This window comes from Oncorhynchus masou, chromosome 31, assembly GCF_036934945.1.
Source record: "Oncorhynchus masou masou isolate Uvic2021 chromosome 31, UVic_Omas_1.1, whole genome shotgun sequence".
Classification (NCBI taxonomy): domain Eukaryota; kingdom Metazoa; phylum Chordata; class Actinopteri; order Salmoniformes; family Salmonidae; genus Oncorhynchus; species Oncorhynchus masou.
In genome coordinates, this window is record NC_088242.1 from 74,029,007 (window position 1) to 74,047,744 (window position 18,738).

Consider the following 18,738-nt stretch of genomic DNA (forward strand, 5'->3'; position numbering starts at 1 on the left):
TTTCCCGCGGCCATGCACCTGTCGGCTACAACGTACTTGGATTGTACTCAAGGCTATATGGGTTACTACTGTATAGTACTGTATATAAAGTGTAATAATGGCAATTATTTTTAATGTACTTCGCTACATAAATATGCAATAATAAGAACCCTTTATTTTTAAGTCTGTGTAATTCTGTAAGTTAACAGACTTTTCTAATAAATTGTGTCAGACTGTATAGGCCTATCTTTTGAATTCTAGCTATTTTAGAGCTCTGGGCTCAGATAATTGCTCCTGCCACCATTTTACTCCACAGTTGAAAGCCCTGGTATCTTCTTTGGTTAAGCAGCCACAATTACTAATTGATGCTGTTGGCAGGCTCTGCCTCTCTCAGTACAATTGGCCCCTTGTTTTATTATTCTCCTCGTGTGGAACGCAACTCACTTATTCCCTTTCTGGTCCAAATCTGCTTTTAAACTTACCACCATGATGAATGAAATACCTGCCAAATCACTGACAGAGTTGTGAATATAATTTGTTTGAGGTAGCCATTTTACAGTTCCCATGACTCAAATATCTGAACCTGTGTATCATTGATTTATACATTGTGAATGCTTGATCCCTGGAAAAATGGTCATGTCTCTTCCAGACAGCCTAAGCTTGTTTCATGTGATGTACGGTCATGTGCCTCATCATCAGCTTCCGCTGTCTAAGCTGTTCTCATTTAATCCTATAGAATTGAATGAGTTTCTGTCCTACTAACCCCCACTTGATGAAAAATCACAGCTAACATTGGACCACAGGTTGGCTGCAGTCGTTTTTAGCCTATCCTATTAATTGTCTTCTCTTCGAGTTACCATGAATACATCAACCAATGACTAAGTAATTTCCCCTCCTAATTTCTAAGGTTGGTTGTGCAAGGCAACAGTGACTGACAATCCTGAAGTTCAATAGAAGTTAACAACTTTCTGTTCTATGTGTCTGCAGGGTGCTGAGGCCATGGTGCTGGAGAGTGTGATGTTTGCCATTCTGGCAGAGCGGGAGCTTGGGCCCAAACTCTATGGCATCTTCCCCCAGGGCAGACTGGAGCAGTTTGTCCCTGTAAGTGACTCTGTGGAGTGATAATCATTGATAGAGAAAACAAATATTCACGACTGTGTGCCTGTGTGTGCGTGCCTGAGTACGTGTATGTGTGTACAGGTGTACTATCTTAATTTAATCACTCTGCTGTCACAGAAAATGATCCTGCGCCGCAGTAAATGCAAACTTGTAGTGTATTCAAGGTTTAAAAAGTCTTCTAAAGTTTGTAATTTCCACTTTAAATGTCAGACTTGATTTCCCCTAACAAAAAAATGTATCAACCTCTACAAAAAGGTCCATTAATTATAATCCATAGAGTGTATTGATTATACTTGATTTTTTTATACATGAATTATTATCCACAATTCCTGTAGGATTATTTTCCTGCTGTGAGAAATTGTTCAAATTAAGATAGGAAACATGTAGGATCTGTGCATGTTCTGTTCAGTGATGTGTGTTTAATTTACAGTATGTACAAAGAGAATACATTTGACATTTTAGTAATTTAGCAGACACTCTTATCCAGAGCAACTTACAGGGGCAATTAAGTTTGAGTGCCTTGCTCAAGGGCAAATTGACAGATTTTTCACTTAGCCGGATTTGAGCCAGCGACCTTTCGGTTACTAGACCAACGCTCTTAACTACTCGGCTACCTGCTGCCCTAACCATACTAAATATCTTCCCTTTGTAAAGTGGCAAAAAATAGCTTGAAGTGATAAGTAAATTGAATCCATGCCCATGTTGCCCAGGGATTGTCCTAACAAGAGTTATCTTGCAAAATTCAACCCACACCTCAGGCTAGACAATTTAATCAATTGAAATAGGTACAGACCAAGAGTATAGTCATGTTCTATCTAAATCACCAGTTTTGCTTGTATGATGTACAGTACCAATCCAAAGTTTAGAAACACCTACTCATTACAAGGTTTTTCTTTATTTTACATTGTAGAATAACAGTGAAGACATCAAAACTATTAAATAACACATATGGAATCATGTTGTAACCAAGAAAAGTGTCTCAGGTGGTTACCTCGTGAAGCTGGTTGACAGAATGATGTCTTCATTATTTATCCCTTATTTTACCAGGTAAGTTGACTGAGAACACATTCTCATTTACAGCAACAACCTGGGGAATAGTTACAGGGGAAAGAATGAGCCAATTGTAAGCTGGGGATGAAGAGGTGACCATATGAGGGCCAGATTGGGAATTTAGCAAGGACACCAGGGTTAAAACCCTTACTCTTACAATAAGTGCAATGGGATCTTTAGTGACCACTGAGAGTCAGGACACCCATTTAACAACCCATCTGCACCCTATATAGGGTAATGTCCCAAATCACTGCCCTGGGGCATTGGGATATTTTTTATTTTAGACCAGCGGAAAGGGTGCCTCCTACTGGCCCTCCAACACCACTTCCAGCAGCATCTGGTCTCCCATCCAGGGACCAACCCTGCTAAGCTTCAGAAAAAAGCCAGCAGTGGTATGCAGGGTGGTATGCTGCTGGCAATGTAGAAAATAGTAAAAAAGAAAGAAAAAAAACTCTTGAATGAGTAGGGTAGGGACATTTTTGACTGGTACATCTTAATACATTTTATAGAACAGCAGTAAAGATGTTTTAGTTATCCACTTATAGTCCTCAGAGACCAAGAAACCACAGAGGTCAAGCAAATGGCCTTTAAGCAGCTTCTGCTGTGATAAGATCTTAAACTGTTAGTGTTGACAGTGGCCAGAGTGGAGGGAAGAATGCATTGAAGCTGGTTATATCCTCCATTCTTTTGAACAACCCTGTCAGCAGTTGATAATGTTGTCTCTGTTTATTGTTGCATAAAAAGTTGTCAGCTTGATGGGATTTAAGACAAGCTGTATTCAGCTAAGACTTGAAGACCTGATGTCCTTTGTGTTAATAGAGTCGCAAATTGGACACAGATGAGCTGAGCATGCCAAGCATATCTGCTGAAATAGCTGAGAAGATGGCCAAGTTCCATGGTATGAGGATGCCTTTCAACAAGGAGCCCAAATGGCTGTTTGGAACTATCGACAAGTGAGTTGGTCTCTTATAATGCAATTTCCAATAGAAACTGTAAACCCTCTTTGCCTAACCTGACCTCACTGAAAGCTCCAAACAAACATTAGCTATCACACATATTTCCTCTTACAAAATGGTTGCTAGTTTGCTTTTGTTGGTCAATCCTCAAGTCACCTGGTTTGAGAATAACAGAGAGGTTAGGGTTAGGATGACCTGAAATATTCTGCTTTTACAAAATGTGATGCTGTTTTCAAATGAAACACAATACCTTGTTCTTGTTAAAGCTTTTAGAATTGATTTGTTTTTTTCCACGTTTTGTTGCGTTGCATCCTTATTCTAGAGGTAATTGAATTGTTTTTTTCTCTCTCTAATGATCTAATATAATTTCATGCAATAGCCCTCAAGTAGAAACAAATAGAGCTTGTGGAGAAAGCAGCGGTTAGAGCATTAACGTGTGGAATGCAAAGGAGTGACAAACGGTACACCAAATTCCGTGGGTTAAAATTGATTTGATTACATGTTAAAATTGAAACAGTATGTTTCCCGAAGTATTTGAAGAATAAAACATGCCAATAACAGATTTAGTGAATGTTCTTTGCCTTCCTTTTGATTATGTGTTTTATGAATGGCTTAGTGAATTGACTTACAGTATTTACTTACAGTTAAAACAGGGCATATAAGTTGTTTAATGGATTAGCTTATCGGAGTGAAATATTGACTTGTTGACCTGCTTCGTGGCCTAAGGATAGTTTCAAGGAAATCACAGAGAAAAAGTTGCTTGTCCTCACAGATAATGCGTCATTTGTACGAGTATAGACAAGAAGTGCATTATCATCATCGCTGTGATAAAATAGTGATATCTCTCTTATCTTTAAACTCTACAACCTCTTGTATCCCATACGTACCCTGGCTGTCCTAATGTTTCCCCTATCCACAGGTACCTGAACCAGGTGATGAGACTAACCTTCACCAGGGAGTCACACATTCGCAGGTTTGCCCGTCTGAGGAGCTATAATCTGCCCCAGGAGATGGAGAGTCTCAAGTAAGGCCACCCTGGTTCCTTAATCACGTACATAACACCTTTTATACTAAGCACACAGGAACAGACATGATTACATGTATATGCAGTAATTCAGATATGTAATAGTCACGTGGTGTTTTCCAATAAATTGGTGTGGAATCCAGTCAACAATAATAAGCCAATAATTCCATACAAAGACTCTGTTGTCTGAGTGGTTGAAATATGTGTTGGAATTTGGAATTCTGTTTTTTGGGGGGTAAACAGTGAATTAGTGGACATATACAGTGCATTCGGAAAGTATTCAGACCCCTTGACTTTTTCCACATTTTGTTACGTTACAGCGTTATTCGGAAATGGATTACATAATTTTCCCCCCTCATCAATCTATACAAAATACCCCATAATGACAAAGCGAAAACAGGTTTTTAGAAATGTTAGCAAATGTATTAAAAATATAAACAACAGAAATACCTTATTTACATAAGTATTCAGACCCTTTGCTATGAGACTCGAAATTGAGCTCAGGTGTATCCTGTTTCCATTGATCATCCTTGAGATGTTTCTACGATTTCATTGGAGTCCACCTGTAGTAAATTTTTATTGATTGGACATGATTTGGAAAGGCACACACCTTGACAGTACATGTCAGAGCAAAAATCCAAGCCATGAGGTCGAAGCAATTGTCCGTAGAGCTCAGAGACAGGATTGTTTCGAGGCACAGATCTGGGGAAGGGTACCAAAAATGTTCTGCAGCATTGAAGGTCCCCAAGAACACAGTAGCCTCCATCATTATTAAATGTACGAAGTTTGGAACCACCAAGACTCTTCCTAGAGCTGGCCGCCCGGCCAAACTGAGCAATTGGGGGAGAAGGGCCTTGGTCAGGGAGGTGACTAAGAATCCGATGGTCACGCTGACAGAGCTCCAGAGTTCCTCTGTGGAGATGGTTGTCCTTCTGGAAAGTTCTCCCATCTCTGCAGCACTCCACCAATCAGGCCTTTATGGTAGAGTGGCCACTCCTTTGTAAAAGGCACACGACAGCCCGCTTGGAGTTTGCCAAAAAGGTACCTAAAGGACTCTCAGACAATGAGAAACAAGATTTTCTGGACTGCCAAGATTGAACTATTTTGCCTGAATGCCAAGCGCCACATCTAGAGGAAACCTGCCACCATCCCTACGTTGAAGCATGGTGTTGCCAGCATCATGCTGTGGGGAGGTTTTTCTGTGGCATAAACTGGGAGACTAGTCAGGATCTAGGGAAAGATGAAAGGAGCAAAGTACAGAGAGATCCTTGGAAAAAAAAACTGCTCCAGAGTGCTCAGGATCTCAAACTGGGGCGAAGGTTCACCTTCCAACAGGACAACAACCCTAAGCACACAGGCAAGACACAGCAGGATTGGCTTCGGACAAGTCTCTGAATGTCCTTGATTGGCCCAGCCAGAGCTCGGATTTGAACCCAATCTCTGGAGACACCTCAAAATAGCTATGCAGCGACGCTTCCCATCCAACCTGACAGAGCTTGAGAGGATCTGCAGAGAAGAATGGGAGAAACTCCCCAAATACAGGTGTGCCAAGCTTGTAGCGTCATACCCAAGAAGACTCAAGGCTGTAATTGCTGCCAAAGATATTTCAACAAAGTACTTAGTAAAGCGTCTGAATACTTACGTAAAGGTGACATTTCATACCTAAAAAACAGTTTTCTCTTTGACATTATGGGGTATTGTGTGTAAATTGATTAGGGGAAAAACTATTTAATTCATGTTAGAATAAGGCTGTAACGTAACAAAAGGTGGAAAAAGTCATGGGGTCTGAATACTTTCCGAATGCATTCTAACTTCTGCTTCTTACCTGCTGAAGTATGGCTTGTTTTTCTTTGTAGATCTTTGCTGGACTCCACTCACTCCCCTGTTGTTTTCTGCCACAATGACTGTCAAGAGGGTAAGGATCTTAGGCATAGTATTGCTTTCTGTAAAGCTAGTGAAGATAGTATTTTAAATACAAGGTATCGTACTGTGTGGTGTAATAATTATTCCTGTCATCCTTTAGGAAATGTCCTGCTCCTCAGTGGTCGTGAGGGCTCTGACGGACAGAAGCTCATGCTGATTGACTTTGAATACAGCAGTTATAACTACAGGTCTGTAACTCAGGCCCTAGTGCATACTGTAATCATCCCCTTTATTACTGTAATCATCGCCTTTACTTCCGAGTCATAGACAAAACATGTATATTGAATGTACAGCATTTCCTCGGGTTTCTGAGAGCTGAGGCACATTCCTCAGAAAAGGAGCTAGATCCAGCAGTAAACACTGTCTGTCCAAGGTGACACTTTCTCTGCAGAATGTAAATCGTATTTAACACAGAGAGGGATGGAAGGAATTTACCCAGGTAGTTTGTATTTGTCATGTTGTAGCCGCACATAGTTGTGATCCAAAACATCTGGGTTTCTGGGTCTTATTTCATCATGTAAACAAGCCAGCCAGACCAAACAATCCATCCAGTCTCTTACTGTAGTTTTTCCTGTACCACTTAGTATTGAGTTTGTTTTGTAAAGTTTGGAATTCATGAGTGCCCCATTTCTCGGAAAGGACTTTCACTGTTGTTGGCCTTGGCTCACAGCTAAGTTAGTACCGTCAAAACAGCCCACCCCTGCCGTCCTGACCCTCAGGCTCTCTCATGGTCATTGTACGTCACCACACGTGCTCCTCATTCTCAAGCCGGATCAGGTTTCACTGGGATCTCCTGTGTCCTCCCCAAAGCTTTGATTGTATGGGGGTCGAGGCTAAAACATAGATCATGTTTAGGAAGCTGGGTGCTCATAATAAAACAGTATTAAGTCTAATGGACATCTGTACGCTATGACAAAAGTCCAAGGAGGCCCATATTAGACTCACATTTTGTTTGTTTTCCCACTGTTTTTCTTCCAAGTCGGGTTCATTGGCAGCTAGTGTGGCTCGCTTGAAAGGGCTTGAACTGTACAGGTTTTCAACATTGACCCATATTGCCGCAGCCACGGGTAGAGAAAGGTTGGAATGGAGTTTAGCCTCCAAGCTGTTCCTTTTGTCTGGTTTCCACAGCAACTGTGATTCCCTTCGCAAAGAGCTACCTATTTTCACTCCCTTTGTGAGAACATCTCTTCCTTTGCTATGGGAACATTTTACTGTAGGTCTAGTTTTCATTTGGCCAAGCAAGGAAAGAGCCCAAGGAATCATAATCCTGAATACATGTGGCAATACAATGTCAGTCAAATTAAATCTTGTTTGTCACACGGGCTGAATACAACAAGTGTAGACCATTCAATGAAATGCTTACTTTACATGCCTTTCCCGACAGTGCAGAAGAAGAAAATAAAAACACAATAGAAATAAAACATAAGAATGAAGCTACAGTGCCTTCAGAAAGTATTCAGACCCCTTGACTTTTTCCACATTTTGTTAGGCTTCAGCCTTAATCTACAGTTTATTAAATAGTTTTTTTCCCTCATCAATCTGTGTTGCTATCATGTTATCATGTTGTGTTGCTGCCATGCTATGTCAAATCAAATTTTATTTGTCACATCCACATGGTTAGCAGATGTTATTGCGAGTGTAGCGAAATGCTTGTGGTTCTAGTTCCGACAGTGCAGTAATATCTAACAAGTAATCTAACAAATTCACAACAACTACCTTACACACACACAAGTGTAAAGGGATGGAATAAGATATAACATATAAATATATAATATATGGATGAGCGATGGCCGTGTGGGCTAGGCAAAATGCAATAGATGGTATGAAATACAGTATATACATATGAGATGAGTAATGTAGGATATGTAAACATTATTAAAGTGGCATTATTTAAAGTGAGCCTCTATGTTAGTGATGGCTGTTTCACAGTTTGATGGCATTGAGACAGAAGCTGTTTTTTTGCACCAGCACTGACCTCGCCTTCTGGATGATAGCGGGGTGAACAGGCAGTGGCTCGGGTGGTTGTTGTCCTTGATGATCTTTTTGGCCTTCCTGTGACATCGGGTGCTGTCGGTGTCCTGGAGGGAAGGTAGTTTTCCCACGGTGATGCGTTGTGCAGACCTCACTACCCTCTGGAGAGCCTTGCGGTTGAGGGTGTGCAGTTGCCGTACCGGTGATACAATCTGACATGATGCTTTCGATTGTGCATCTGTGAAAGTTTGAGCGTTTTAGGTGACAAGCCAAATGTCTTCAGCCTCCTGAAGAGGCGCAACAGCACACTGTCTGCATGGGTGGACCATTTCAGTTTGTCTGTGATGTGTACGCTGAGGAACTGAAAACTTTCCACCTTCTCCACTACTGTCCCGTCGATGTGGATAGGGCGGTGCTCCCTCTGCTGTTTCCTGAAGTTCACGATCATCTCCTATGTTTTGTTGATGTTGAGTGAGAGGTTATTTTCCTGACACCACACTCCGAGTGCCCTCACCTCCTCCCTGTAGCCTGTCTCGTCGTTGTTGGTAATCAAGCCCACTACTGTTGTGTCGTCTGCAAATACGATGATTGTGTTGGAGGCATGCATGGCCACGCAGTCATGGGTGAACAGGGAGTACAGGAAGGGACTGAGCATGCACCCTTGTGGGACCCCAGTGTTGAGGATCAGCGAAGTGGAGATGTTGTTTACTACCTTCACCACCTGGGGAATGTCAGAATGTCCAGAACCCAATTGCACAGGACGGGGTTGAGACCCAGGGCCTTAATGATAAGCTTGGAGGGTACTATGGTGTTGAATGCTGAGCTGTCGTCAATGAACAGCATTCTTACATAAGTATTCCTCTTGTCCAGATGGGATAGGGCAGTGTGATGGCAATTGCATTGTCTGTGGACCTGTTGGGGCGGTATGCAAACTGAAGTGGGTCTAGGGTGGCAGGTAAGGGGGAGGTGATTTGATCCTTGACTAGTCTCTCAAAGCTCTTCATGATGACAGAAGTGAGTGCTCTGGCAGTAGTCATTTAGTTCAGTTATCTTTGCTTTTTTGGGTACAGGAACAATGGTGGCCATCTTGAAGCATGTGGGGACAGCAGACTGGGATAGGGAGCGATTGAAAATGTCCGTAAACACCAGCCAGCCAGCTGCGCATGCTCTGAGGACGCGGCTAGGGATGCCGTCTGGGCCACCAGCCCTGCAAAGGTTAACACATTTAAATGTCGTACTGACAACGGCCAATGAGAAGGAGCGGGGGGGGCCCCAGTCCTTGGTAGTGGGACGCGCTGGTGCCACTGTATTATCCTCAAAGCGGGCGAAGAAGGTGTTTAGCTTGTCTGGAAGCAAGACGTCGGTGTCCATGACATGGTTGGTTTTAGTCCGTAATTGCCTGTAGACCCTGCCACATACGTCTCGTGTCTGGGCCGTGGAATTGCGACTTTGCTTGTTTGATTGCCTCCCGGAGGGAATAACTACACTGTTTATATTTGGATATATTCCCGACCACTTTCCATGGTTGAATGCGGTGGTTCGCGCTTTCAGTTTTGCCAGAATGCCGTCATCAAATCCACGGTTTCTGGTTGGGGTAGGTTTTAATAGTCACTGTGTACAACAGTGCACTGCAGTGCACTGCACCAATGCACTTCCTAATAAACTCACTCACCAAGTCAGCATATAAATCGATGATGTCTGAGGCTTCCCAGAACTTTTTCCAGTCCACGTGATCAAAACAATCTTGAAGTGTGGATTCCATTTGGTTAGACCAGCGTTGAATGGTTCTAGTCACGGGTTCATCCTGTTTGATTTTCTACCTATAGGATGGTACGAGCAAGATGGAATTGTGGTCGGATTTGCCGAAGGGAGGGCAGGGGAGGGCCTTGTATGCATCGCGGAAGTTACAGCAGCAGTGGTCCAGTCAATGTGCTGGTAGATTTTAGGTAGCCTTCTTCTCAAATTAGCTTTGTTAAAATCCCCAGCTACAATAAATGCAGCTTCAGGATATATGGTTACTAGTTTACATAGAGTCCGGAGAAATTCTTTCAGGGCCATTGAGGTATTTGCTTGGGGGGGATATACACGGCTGTGACTATAATTGAAGAGAATTCTCTTGGGAGATAATGCATTTGATTGTAAGGAATTCTATGTCAGACGAACAAATGGATTTGAGTTCCTGTATGTTATTATTGTTACACCATTAGTAGTTAATCATAAGGCATACATCCCCGCCCTTCTTCTTACCAGAGAGATGTTTGTTTCTGTCGGTGTGACACTTGAAGAAACCCGGTGGCTGTACCGACTCTGACAACATATATTCCGAGTGAGACATGTTTCCGTGAAACAGAGAATGTTACAATCTCTGTCTCTCTGGAAGGCAATTTGTGCCCTAATTTCGCCCACAAAGCTGTCTAGAGCCTGGACATTGGTGACTAAAATGCTTGGAAGCGGAGGGTGGTGTGCTCGCCTTCTAAGTCTGACCAGGAGGCTGCCTCTCCTGCGGCGACGACATTGTTTTTGGTCGGCCTCTGGGATTAGATCCAATGTCCAGGGTGGCGGTCTGAACAAAGGAGCCGCTTCAGAAAAGTCATATTCCTGGTCGTAATGTTGGTAAGTTGACGTTGCTCTTACAGTTGAAGTCGGAAGTTTACATACACTTAGGTTGGACTCATTAAAACTTGTTTTTCAACCACTCCACAAATTTCTTGTTAACATACTATAGTTTTGGCAAGTCGGTTAGGACATCCACTTTGTGCATGACACAAGCCATTACAAAAATTGTTTACAGACCGATTATTTCACTTATAATTCACTGTATCACAATTCCAGTGGGTCAGAAGTTTACATACACTACGTTGACTGTGCCTGTGGATGTATTACAAGGCCTACCTTCAAACTCAGTGCCTCTTTGCTTGACATCATGGCAAAATCAAAAGAAATCAGCCAAGACCTCAGAAAAATATTGTAGACCTCCACAACTCTGGTTCATCCTTGGGAGCAATTTCCAAACACTTGAAGGTACCACGTTCATCAGTACAAAAAATACTATGCAAGTATAAACACCATGGGACCACGCAGCCGTCATACCACTCAGGAAAGAGACGCATTCTGTCTCCCAGAGATGAACGTACTTTGGTGCAAATCAATCCCAGATCAACAGCAAAATACCTTGTGAAGATGCCGGAGGAAACAAGTACAGAAGTATCTTTATCCACAGTAAAACAAGTCCTATATTGACACAACCTGAAAGGCCGCTCAGCAAAGGAAGAAGCCACTGCTCCAAAACCGCCATAAAAAAAGCCAGGCTATGGTTTGCAACTGCGGATGGGGACAAAGAATGTACTTTTTGGAGAAATGTCCTCTGGTCTAATGAAAAAAGAGTAGAACTGTTTGGCCATAATGACCATCGTTATGTTCGGGGAGGCTTGCAAGTCGAAGAACACCATCACAACCGTGAAGGGGGGGGGGGGCAGCATCATGTTGTGGGTTGCTTTGCTGCAGGAGGGACTGTTGTACTTCACAAAATAGATGTCATCATGAGGGTGGAATATTATGTGGATATATTGAAGCAACATCTCAAGACATCAGTCAGGATTTTAAAACTTGGTTGTAAATGGGTCTTCCAAATGGACAATGACCCCAAGCATACTTCCAAAGTTGTGGAAAAATGGCTTAAGGACAACAAAGTCAAGGTATTGGAGTGGCCATCACAAAGCCCTGACCTCAATCCTATATAACGTTTGTGGGCAGAACTGAAAAAGCATGTGTGAGCAAGGAGGCCAACAAACCTGACTCTGAATTTTGGTCCATTCCTCCTGACTCAGCTACACCAGCTCTGTCAGGAGGAATGGGACAAACTTCACCCAACTTATTGTGGGAAGCTTGTGGAAGGCTACCCAAAACGTTTGACCCAAGTTAAACAATTTAATGGCAATGCTAAACAAATACGAATTGAGTGTATGTAAAATTCTGACCCACTAGGAATGTGGTGAAAGAAATAAAAACTGAAATAAATAGTTCTCTCTACTATTCTGACATTTCACATTCTTAAAATAAAGTGGTGATCCTAACAAACCTAAGACAGGTAATTTTGACGAGGATTAAATGTCAGGAATTGTGAAAAACTAAGTTTAAATGTATTTGGTAAAGGTGTATATAAACTTCCCTTCTTCAACTGTATATCCAATAGTTCTTCCCAGCTGTGTGTAATAACACTTAAGATTTTCTTGCCTAACAATGTAAGAAATAATACATGAAAACACAAATGCCTGGATAGTTTCCTAAGGACTTGAAGCGAGGCGATCTCTGTCGGCGCCATCTTGCAATCTGTGGTGTCTTTTTTTGTAGTTTTCATGTCTCTCTTGTTGTGATGTGTGGTTTGTCTTAAATAAAATAAAATAATCCCAGCCCGTCCCTAGTTAAATAAAGGTTAAATAAAAAATAATATAACATAAAAAAATAGTTTAAAGATTTTTTTGCTAATTTATATAAATAAAAAAACCTGATGTATCACATTTACGTAAGTATTCAGACCCTTTTCTCAGTCCTTTATTGAAGCACCTTCGGCTGCAATTACAGCCTCAAATCTTTGGAATGACGCTACAAGCTTGGCACACCTGTATTTGGAAGAGTTTCTCCCATCAATTTCTGCAGATCCTCTCAAGCTCTGTCAGGTTGGATGGGGAGCGTCACTGCTTAGCTATTTTCACATGTTCGATCGAGTTCATGTCCCGGGCTCTAGCTGGGCCACTCAAGGACATTTAGTGACTTGTCCCGAAGCCATTCCTGCGTTGTCTTGGCTGTTTGCTTTGGGTCGTTGTCCTGTTGGAAGGTGAACCTTCACCTCAGTCTGAAGTCCTGAGTGCTCTGGAGCAGGTTTTCATCAAGGATCTCTCTCTCTACTTTGCTCCGTTCATCTTTTCTTCGATCCTGACAAGATGTCCAGTCCCTGCCGCTGAAAAACATCCCACAGCATGATGCTGCCACCACCATGCTTCACCGTAGGGATGGTGCCAGGTTTCCTGCAGACGTGACCCTTGGCATTCAGACAAAATCGTTCAATATTGGTTTCATCAGACAAGAGAATCTTGTTTCTCATGGTCTGAGATTCTTTAGGTGTCTTTTGGCAAACTCTAAGCGGGCTGTCATGTGCCTTTTACTGAGGAGTGGCTTCTGTCTGGCCACTCTGCCATAATGGCCTAATTGGTGAAGTGCTGCAGAGATGGTTGTCCTTCTCCAGTCTCCACAGAGGAACTCTAGAGCTCTGTCAGAGTGACCATCGGAATCTCTGACCAAGGCCCTTCTTCCACGATTGCACAGTTTTGCTGGGTCAGCCAGCTCTAGGAAACTTCTTACATTTTAGAATGATGGAGACCACTGTGTTCTTGGGGACCTTCAATGCTGCAGAAATGTTTTGTTACCTTTCCCCAGATCTGTTCCTCGACACAGTCCTGTCTCGGAGCTCTACGGACAGTTCCTTCAACCTCATGGCTTGGTTTTTGCTCTGACGTGCACTGTCAACTTTGGGACCTTATATTGACATGTGCCTTTCCAAATTATGTCCAATCAATTGAATTTACCACCGGTGGACCCCAAGTTGTAGACACATCTCAAGGATGATCAATGGAAACTGAGCTCAATTTCGAGTCTCATAGCAAAGGGTTTGAATACTTGTGTAAATAAGGTATTACTGTTTTTCGTTTTTAACTAAACATTTTCTAAACCAGTTTTTGCTTTGTCATTATTGGGTATTGTGTGTAGATTGTGGAAATTGTTTTATTGAATCGATTTTAGAATAACGCTGTAACGTAACAAAATTTGGAAAAAGTAAATGGGTCTGAATACTTTCTGTAGGCACTGTATATACAGGGAGTACCAGTGATGTACTGGGCTGTCAGGGCCTGAATAATACAGGAGCTGGGGCCCAATACCTATGGGGGCCCTTGATGCAGAGATTTTTTTTTTTTTTTACTGCAACCTCCAACCACAGGAACCCATTATCAATGAGTGTATATAGTCTTCTTCCGCTATACTAATCATCAGATGGTGGAGGAGAGGATTTAGGGGGCCCACGTGGGTAACTGGGGGGCACTGCCTTGGTTGTGAAATTGATTAATAAAAAACCAAAGCCCCTGGGCCCATGATTTGTTACTCCGACCCTGTGGGCTTTCAGCACCAGCCTTTGTTGTGAAAAGAAGCTTATAAAATATCTGGTGTTACAGACAGGACTGCTGACGTGACCAATGTGATGTCATTGTTAATGTTGTTTTCTTCTCTCCATATTTTGTGCTTTCAGGGGATTCGACATAGGAAACCACTTCTGTGAATGGATGTATGACTACACAAATGACAAGTTCCCATTTTTCCATGTCAACTCAAAGAATTATCCCACTAAAGCCCAACAGGTGAGTAAGGATGACAAAATGAAGGCTTTTTGTCCTCTGAATCTGAATGAGTGGCTTTTTAGGCAAAAGCCATCTAATAACCTTGATGTTTCTCTTTGCAGCTGCATTTCATTGGAAGCTACCTGTCAGAGACTGACCAGGGATTTCAGAATCTGAGCACTGAAGATCAGATTAAACTCAAAGAGGAGCTGTTTGTGGAAGTCAACCGGTAAGGGCCCCAAGGCATTCCTCTTGAATGTGGGGCACTGTGTCTCAGACACACAGTATTTACACCTCATGAGTCATTATTTTTATTTTTTATTTTAGTGGATGCTCTTATCCACGGTGTCTTATGAGTGCATACATTTTTTGTACTGGTCTCACATGGGAATCAAACCCACAACCCAAGCATTACAAGCACTGTGCTCTACCAACTGAACCACACAGGACATATGAGGACAAGTTGACTTGCTGTTTTTTTGTTGTTGTTTTTTTTTCAAATCTGAGGATACTTGTGGTTTAGTACTTATAATGGCCTCCTGTTGAGAGAGCAGCAGTAAATCATAACAATAATGAACCCTTAAGACTGGGCCTCTTGGTTACTATAAAATGCTCCCTGGGAAATAAAACCCTGGAATCAGTCCAGTAGTGATGAAATAGCATATTTCCATGTGGCTGTTGCTGTGGACCAAAGGTTTGCTCAGTTCACCCAGCTGTATGTTTAATGGACCATACTGTCAATGTGCTTGTCCACGGTTTTATTGAAACATTTGCCTGTTGGTAATTACACAGGTTTGCTCTGGCTTCGCACTTCTTCTGGGGTCTGTGGTCAATGATTCAGGCGAGAATCTCCACCATTGAGTTTGGGTACATGGTAGGTGTCCATTATCTGGTTGTCATGCTTTTGTTTTAAGCATTTGTATTTGTGATATAAACAAAACAGCCATTCTCCCTAAGTTCCCTTACGTTGATTACTTTTTTTCAAACCCAATCAGTTTTCCACGGTGATTCAACATTATCACATTGAATTTTTTTGTTGACATGGAAACAACATCGATTCAACCAGTTTTTCCCAGTGGTGTATGTTATATACAGATGTAGAATCTTAATTTGATCACTCTTTTGTTGCTGACAATTTCCCAGCACAGCAGGAAATGCAAATGTGTTGTGTATTTGAGGTTTAAAAGGAATGTCTGACTTGATTTGTCCTAATAATAAATGTATCAACCCCTACAAAAAATGTCCAATGATTAGAATCCACATAATAATTTCCTCTTGCTCCAGAATTATTTTCCTGCTGTAGCAAACTGTTTCAAATTAAGATCCTACATATTTAAGACAGGATATTTAGATGAGCTTTATATACGGTTATATTAACAGTATTGACTTTTCATATATCCTACTATTGTCCAGCTAATAGCCTAACCACCAATCATGCCACATTATGGACTAAACCTTCTTATCCTGTTGCTGCAGGCTTATTTTGCTATGACAATACTGGTCAAATTAAGATTCTAAGACCAGTGTGTTCCTTGCCATGTTTTGTCTCACAGATTACTCTGAAACTATACACAAGTATTTTCCATGGTCAGGGCAACCTGATAACCACTGGGAATGTGTCTGAGAATGATTATTTCTGTTATAGTTCCTTTCTATGCCGAACTATACACAGTATACATACCTTTTCTTTCTCTTTATCTATTGTCTGAAATCCATTCTGTGCAAATGTTCCAATATTTTTCTTTCCTCTGTCTGTCCACAGGAGTATGCCATGGCCAGGTTTGATGCATACTTTGAGCAGAAGCGGAGCCTGGGTGTCTAAGTGAGGGACCACATATAGTAACAAGGAGGTGGAAGATAAATGGATTAATAGCGCTTTACCTGAAATGAATGCAGACAGGGTGTAGAACCATGCTTAATGGGGACCCCCTGCTTTGGGAATGAAATGCTCACTACAGTTGTTATTGCATGGACCAAAGTGAAACCATGAATATCTGGTTTGGTGTTAAATTATGCCCTATGCATTGCTGCTCAGTATTTACACAATATTAAGCTCCTAATATTACACATACTCACAGGGCACAGTTGGTTCTTGGCTTGTATTTTCAACAAAATATCAGAAAGATTAAGACGGGATAAAAATCTTCATTCTGAAAGGAGGTCTGAGTTACATCTCTGGGAAGTCTATTACTGTTTGGAAATGTACTGGGATAGTGGAAAAGAAAGGAAGTCTCAATGACCCTTGCTAATTGAAAAGCCAGTAGTCTGTGACCTAACTGTGATAAGCCAAATGGCCATGTTGACTCAGTGTCTCAACTTCAATTGATTATGTTTGGTTCTTTGCATCCATGCTCAGTTTTCCTCCATTCTTTATCAACTGAAATTCCTCTAAAATGACTTGTATATGGAAATATCTAGAACCGCCAATGAGATGGGAGCATCTCTGGCCAACAGCATTTTTTTCCACCTGCAGTACTGTGAATATAATGTGCAAAATGTGACCTGAAATACACTAGTGAAGGTAACCTCACAACTCTACTCTGTACTTACCCTTACTTTACACAGTCCCCAGAAATTGTTTCAGCTCTGAATATGTCATTGAACCAGTAATGATATTTAAACAGATATATTCATCAAGAACACATTGGATAATACATTGGTAAGGAAATAGCAAGCAGCAAAGCTTGCTATTCAGCTGGGTTAAGCAGTTGTAGATGAAGTTGTGAGAAGAACTGTTAGCAAGGTGTTACAAAAATCCTCATGTAGAGGTTTTGAATGTTTATAATGATATCTTTAGAATATGTTTGGGAACTGGAAATATTGACTTGACTTTTTTTCCAATTCATAACCGAACTGTGAGAATTATTGATGTTTTATATATGAATTTGTATTCTGTATTTCATCATATTTGTTTTATGTAAAAATGTGTATTTCATCTTGTTACAATGTTATTGAGACCGTTATGAGCCTTCACTTTGGAATGTCATCGTTATGTATAATGTCAGTGTCACTTCTTTTTGTTCATCAGACACTTCTTCCCAATGCTTGGATGCAATTAGCCTAGGGACGAGGTTAGTGGCACTTTCCTGACCCAGTTTATTTTTTAAGATAAACTTTTTCTATTTTTTCCTCAAATGAAATAAGTATTTTTCATAATAAGAAAGTTGTCTCTTTCCTATGAAATATGTCTCACTCCTGTTTTCTCCACACCTCCTACACAATTGTGTGATCAACTACATTCCATTCTCATGTATACGTATATATTTGTATATACCTTACACCTCTCTTTCATGCTATATTATTAGTTTGAGACAAAATAAAAATTTATCCAACTGTTTTCAAATGTAATTGACAGTGTCACATTCAAATTTCTGAGTACATCCTTGGTGTATTTCATGTTTTGCCATCCAATACAGTGATCAAATAAAATGTACATGTAATTGATTATCAAACATGGTAAGAAGGAGCTCCTCTACATTACACTGAATATTGTTGATAATGTATATTGTGTACTTATGGATAGTTGAATTGAGTGTCCACATTTGTTTATGCTGTGAAAGGAACCCAACTACTCTATTTTGTGCAAACATTTAGCCTTGCTTAGCTATACAGGTATGCAAATACTATAAAAGAAGAAACGATGTACTGTATAAAATAGTACGGGTTAAGTGCTTTGTAAATGTACCACTATTGCAAGTGCATACATTTACTGTACCTTCTACTGCATTGTATAAATACTACAGCAAAGAGAAAATGTGTAGTCTTGCATTTGTGAGTGTCTCACTGGATTCAATGAAAATATTTTACAACATATTATTGAAAACATGAAGCAGTAAATTATTTCAGTGCACACACCTGATTCGAGAAATAATATTAGTCTGTTTGACTGCTCTTACATATCAAATTTGCCGTTTCACATATGAAAATCACATTTTCAAGCAGTTTTCACATGTTCATGTGAAATTTCACATTTGAAACTATATTTTCACATGTATTACTTTGAGTTCACATGTTAACACCAACTATTCACATGTGAGGATAAAAACATGTTTTCACCGAACATGTAAATTGCAGTTTCACGTGAAAATCAAATGTTGTACATGTGGAATTGCAAGTTCACATGAAAATCAATCACGTGAAAATCTAATTTGCAGATTCACATGGAAGAAAATGCCATATGTGAAAATCTCACTTTCATATGTGAAATTGCAGATTCACATTTGGGGTTAAAATATGTTTTTCTCCTCACATGTGAAAAGATGTCGCAGTAGCAATGTTTCCACCGGTGAAATTCCACCAGGGTGACCACATCTAAAAAGCCCAAATGCGT

General features: G+C 41.0%; 1 protein-coding gene across 1 annotated transcript in view; it reads left to right on the plus strand.

Annotated features, from left to right (window-relative positions):
• Positions 1–17,756, plus strand: part of LOC135524410 (choline kinase alpha-like) — a 33,162-nt gene extending 15,406 nt beyond the window's left edge. The window contains exons 4-12 of the mRNA XM_064951915.1: positions 967–1,080; positions 2,968–3,101; positions 4,024–4,128; positions 5,985–6,043; positions 6,152–6,239; positions 14,321–14,429; positions 14,531–14,637; positions 15,201–15,282; positions 16,171–17,756. Of these exons, the coding sequence (XP_064807987.1) occupies positions 967–1,080; positions 2,968–3,101; positions 4,024–4,128; positions 5,985–6,043; positions 6,152–6,239; positions 14,321–14,429; positions 14,531–14,637; positions 15,201–15,282; positions 16,171–16,230 (858 nt within the window). The 3' untranslated portion in view covers positions 16,231–17,756. The remainder of the gene's footprint in view (positions 1–966; positions 1,081–2,967; positions 3,102–4,023; positions 4,129–5,984; positions 6,044–6,151; positions 6,240–14,320; positions 14,430–14,530; positions 14,638–15,200; positions 15,283–16,170) is intronic.
• The last annotated feature ends 982 nt before the right edge of the window (positions 17,757–18,738 follow it).